Source organism: Macrobrachium nipponense, chromosome 19, assembly GCF_015104395.2.
Source record: "Macrobrachium nipponense isolate FS-2020 chromosome 19, ASM1510439v2, whole genome shotgun sequence".
NCBI classification, from domain to species: Eukaryota; Metazoa; Arthropoda; class Malacostraca; order Decapoda; family Palaemonidae; genus Macrobrachium; species Macrobrachium nipponense.
In genome coordinates, this window is record NC_061088.1 from 18,103,145 (window position 1) to 18,107,941 (window position 4,797).

Here is a 4,797-nt window from a genome sequence, read left to right on the forward strand (position 1 = left end):
ATAAACTCGGTACACGAGCACAGTTAAACCATGAGTATGGAATCCTACTGTTCATCAAGCATACTGAACATGGAACAACAAACGGAAGGTGCCGATTCCCCCATAGTGACGCAGCTCCCTGGAAGATACACCACGGACGCAGCCTCGTCAAGAATGGCAGCAACAGTAGTTTTCAAGATCAAGAAAAGGGAGATAAGAAAGAAGAAGAAGAAAACACCGAAAAGGGAGAGAACCCTGAAGAAAAACAATAGGAAGCTCTTGGAAAAAATATACAGATTGATGGAGAACGAAGAAAATCTTCGCGAGCAGCTCCTCCGAGAACGTAGAAAGAACAAAGAGTTCAAGAAACTTCGACGACAGTTGCAGGAGGAGCAGTACATCAATCGCCGTCTGGAGGAACTGAACAGAAAAGATGAACTCCACATCATCTCTCTGGAAGTCGAGATTGATCGGTTGAGGGAGATGATCAAAAGAAAAAAGTCTCATACAAAGAAAGATAGAGAAAATGGCCATTTACGACAGCTAGAGAAATCCAGGCATACAAGTGAGACCTGCCAGCGTCCAGTGTCTGATCCAGCTGAATACAGAGCGAACAGATTGATCTGCGAAGGAGTGAGGGCTTTCTTGAGCGACAGTATCAGTGATGCCATAAACATCTTTGAAGAAGCCTTGACTATGGATGTCACCCAAGAGGAAGAAGCCCTTCTGATTTTCTTGAACGCTAAGGCTAAATCGGCGTCTGATGGGCCAGACCACCTGGGAATCGTTGTGGACGTCACAAAGGCAATGGAAAAGGGCCTTCATGGCTCGAGATTATTAGGACTCCGTGGGAGACATCTCTTGAGCTTTGGACTTTTTGCGCCTGCTGTGGACGACTTTGAAAGTGCCTATGCTCTAGTAGAAAGTGAAGGAAATCTGGAAAATGTGGAAGAGGCTCGGAGAGCAGCGAAGAAATGGGAAGAGCAAAGCCACTATGAAGTTCTGGGTGTGAAACAAAGTGCCACAAAACAGGAGATTTTGAGAGCGTTCAGGAATTTGTCCATGATCTATCATCCGGACAGGCATGTGGGTAAGCCCGAGTTTCTCCTGAAAGCCTTTCAAGAGAAAATGAAGAGAATTGCCGTCGCTAAGGTTGTGCTTACTGATGACGCCAAGCGGAAGAAATACGACCGGGACAGAAGGCACGATGTAGATGCTAGGATCGAATCACCTATGATGGATTCTCCCGATGACATCTTCAGTTTCTTTTATTGGATTATTCATAATTTCATGATTTGAAGTCTTCGGTTAAAGATCGTAGATCTTAGGGAAAGTGTTCTACCTCCGCCTCCTCTGGGAGTGTGTTGTGGTAAGGCAAAACATTTTTTGTAAGGACCTTTTTTGTTAAGTTTTATCAATAAAGCATACTGGTTTAATCATATTTATGAGTTTTATTCAGTCCTTATACGAAGCATACCAAACCAATTAATCATATACTACAGCATGTTCAGTAATGCAGTTATATTAAAACGCAGCTGCCAGTCGTGGACTGGGTCCTTTGTGGCAACGCATTTTATTTTTTTATGGGAAACAAAATTTCAAAACAAACCCACGATTCACGGTTAGTGTAGATTGCACAGCATTTGATTCTTTTTATGGGAAACCAAATATCAAAACAAAACCAATATTTACGCTTATTGTGGGTTGCAGAATCAGTGACGTGGAGCACAGTGTCATTCAGTCCATCAGCTTCATTGCTTTCATTTAACAATAACATCAACTCATCCATTAAACCAGATAAACAACCAACATGGTTTCTGGAGCACTAATTCTTGAAATCGCCTTCACGACTCCAGGATCCTTTTAAGCAGTCTTCAGCTCCTGAAGAATTCCTGGAGAAACGCCCACTGAATTATAGTCTTCTAAAATATATATGCATTAAGCTACAAATGTCCTTTGATATCCAATTCGTCCTACCTCGGAATTAATATATTTTCATATATGTTAACCAAAGGGGAATTTTTTAGTTGATAATAATTTCGTCCTCTCGTGGATTCGAACCAGCGCACAGAGGAAAAATCAGGACTTCAGTGATGTTCCCGGCTCGGCCAATAGTAATAAGTTTGCGCCATCTCTGATTCAAAATAATGTACATTTTAAATTTTATTCAAAATATTTAGCTTTAATTCTATTCATAATTGAATACAGGATCACTTGCCCCTCCAATCCACAGACCACTTCCACACTTCCATTAAGGGATTAACTCTTAATGATCTCTTGTCCATTCGACTGCCCGTGACTTGTGCCAGCAGATTACCTGGATTCGAGAGAGAGAGCGGCTGCCCCAGGATGTTGCGCCCCGGCCAAAGAAGAGTGAACTGGCCGCTATATTGAATACGAAACCACGTGCTAACCACATGGAGAGAGAGTGTGGAAGGACGAGTAATGCTGCCCTCTCTGACTTAATTTCCTCTCTATTTTCCTGAGGGATTCCTGTATTGTGTTATAAATACTTTGTGCTGTAATCGTACTTTGGTATAATCAGGTTGTGCTCTCATTATATTTGTTACATAAAAAGGGGGATTTGCTATGATATATTTTAAATAATGTATAATGTGATATGCTGCGACATTTCTTAGAATGTGGAGTCATCATTTGAGACAGAGTGGTCCGAGCGACAGCTTAGGAATGCTTACACAGCTTTCTTCGAGGAGGTATGATCAAGTCTTGCTGTCGCCATGGGCTCTTGTCAAAGGTGCCTTTGAAAACTGGATATAAGTGGTTTCTGGGCGTGAACAGTGTGTGCGAGTTCGTGCGTTCGTACGATCTATGTCCGTACATAATAGCAATGTAACTAAGCCACAGAGAGAGATTGTTGCGGGAGTCAGGCGAAGCCATGGAGGCTTTTGCCTTTTGTGAAAGTGCTTGGAGATTCTAAACTGAAATGGGCGATTCTGACAAAGGGGAATGGTTTTGGAGAGGAACAATATATATATTTTAGGGTTGGTGTTGACTAATTACTGTCTTGGCTATCCCTATCTGTTATGGCTAAACTAATGTTGGTGTTAGATTAATTACCAAGGGTTATCTGAGTTATTTGGACTTTGAGATAACATTCCATTTAATCATTCTGTTAAGAGTCTGAGTTATTCAGTTAATACTTTGCTTTTAAATAAATGCATATTTTTGTAAGTTCCGACTCTGATTTGATGACCCAGTTAATAGAGGGGAGGTATATCAAGAGAGAGAATTGTTGCCAGTCTCGAGAGAGAGAGAGAGAGAGTGAGAGATAGAGAAAATGTGTTGCCAATACCAGTTGCCTGTGCTGCTCTTGGCCTATCGCTACCTTTTAGGATAACGAGATAATTGTCATGTCGTTATTATATTGTGTTACCGTTGAACTGTGTTCTAGTGATATTGTGTTTTATCTATGCTGTGTTATAATTCCGTTGTTATTGGCGATCAGCCAGAGATTATACCACTTGTTAAGTAACGTACATGTGTCGAGTTAATAACCAGCAATGTAACTTCTTTCATTCAAAATTGATTTTTAACATAGGTAACTGCTTGCCTTCATAAATATTCAGTAATGTAACTGCTTCCTTTTAAGTGATCATCAATGTAAGTTATTCATCATGTGATCCAGTCTTTTGTACATCCACGTGTATAACACAACCATGCTCAGAGCAAAATCGCTTTTGTTAAGGCCCCCATACACTGAACGATTGTCTGAACGATTGTCGTTATCGACCCACACACACATACTATTCATACAGTATGAACGATCTCCACACCGATTTCAGTCTGAACAAAGATTTTGTCTCGAGAAGACAAGGCATCATCTCTAGAAGAGACATGCGTGATAACGTTATATTGGCAGACAAACACATACTTTAATACTTTAAACGATCTGTGTGTGACAGACTTAAGTCGCAAGCCAGCAACCTGACAGATTCCCGCTGAGATCGTCCAGACACGAAACTCCGCCCACTTTTGCATTCAGCCAAGCCCATACACAGTGTTTTTGCGAACGATACAGACAATCGTTCATACAATCGTTCAGGGTATGGGGCCCAGGCTGCAATTGAGCGGCTATGGATTCTAAATCCGCTTTGTATTCAGAATTCAAAATCCAGAATCTGCTGTGGATTCGGAATGCTCACCTCGTGTTGCTCTGGGAAGAATCCTGGAGCAATACGAGGCGAGAATCCAGAATCCACAGGGCTTCAATTCTAGATTCTAGATTCTCGCCTCGCATTGCTCCGGGATTCCTCCCTTCCTTTTTTGTCTCCTACATACCATTACTGATTACCTTTTGTGTTACAAGGTCCTTACGTCCCCTTTAAACCCATAGGGCTCTATCATTGTTTCTGATATGATTTGTGAGTGTAAATATAATTAATCAAGCTAACCTTAAAGTTTGCATAACCAATACCTATTCTAAAACAGGCCCTCAGCCTCATTTTAATCGTATGTTTGTCACTCCTTGTTCAGGTCACTTGCAGTTAAATGTAAGTTATCCCCCAAATCCTGAATGCTACTGTTGAAAAATTTTCCTGAAAATCTGAGCATATTTTGTAATTTTTTTATAGAATGGACAGCATTGCTTTGATGGTATTACGAATGATTTCTTTAAGTAATTTTCCTCTTCATGTTTTTTTCTTTATCTCTCATATTATTACAGAATATTTGGTGAGGCTGTGCCGCCTTTTCTTTTGTTTTACAGGTCAAAGCCTTCTGGGCACAGCACAGAAGGACTGATTCAGAAGTGACTGTAGGGTTTCACGTAAGGAGAACCGATTATATTAATTTCATAAA

At 40.9% G+C, this 4,797-nt stretch overlaps 1 protein-coding gene across 1 annotated transcript in view; it reads left to right on the forward strand.

The window, feature by feature from the left end:
- Positions 1-1,420, forward strand: part of LOC135214416 (dnaJ homolog subfamily C member 7 homolog) — a 1,619-nt gene extending 199 nt beyond the window's left edge. The window contains exon 1 of the mRNA XM_064248697.1: positions 1-1,420. This exon is cut by the window's left edge and continues 199 nt beyond it. Coding sequence (XP_064104767.1) covers positions 31-1,278 — 1,248 coding nt within the window. The 5' untranslated portion in view covers positions 1-30 and the 3' untranslated portion in view covers positions 1,279-1,420.
- The last annotated feature ends 3,377 nt before the right edge of the window (positions 1,421-4,797 follow it).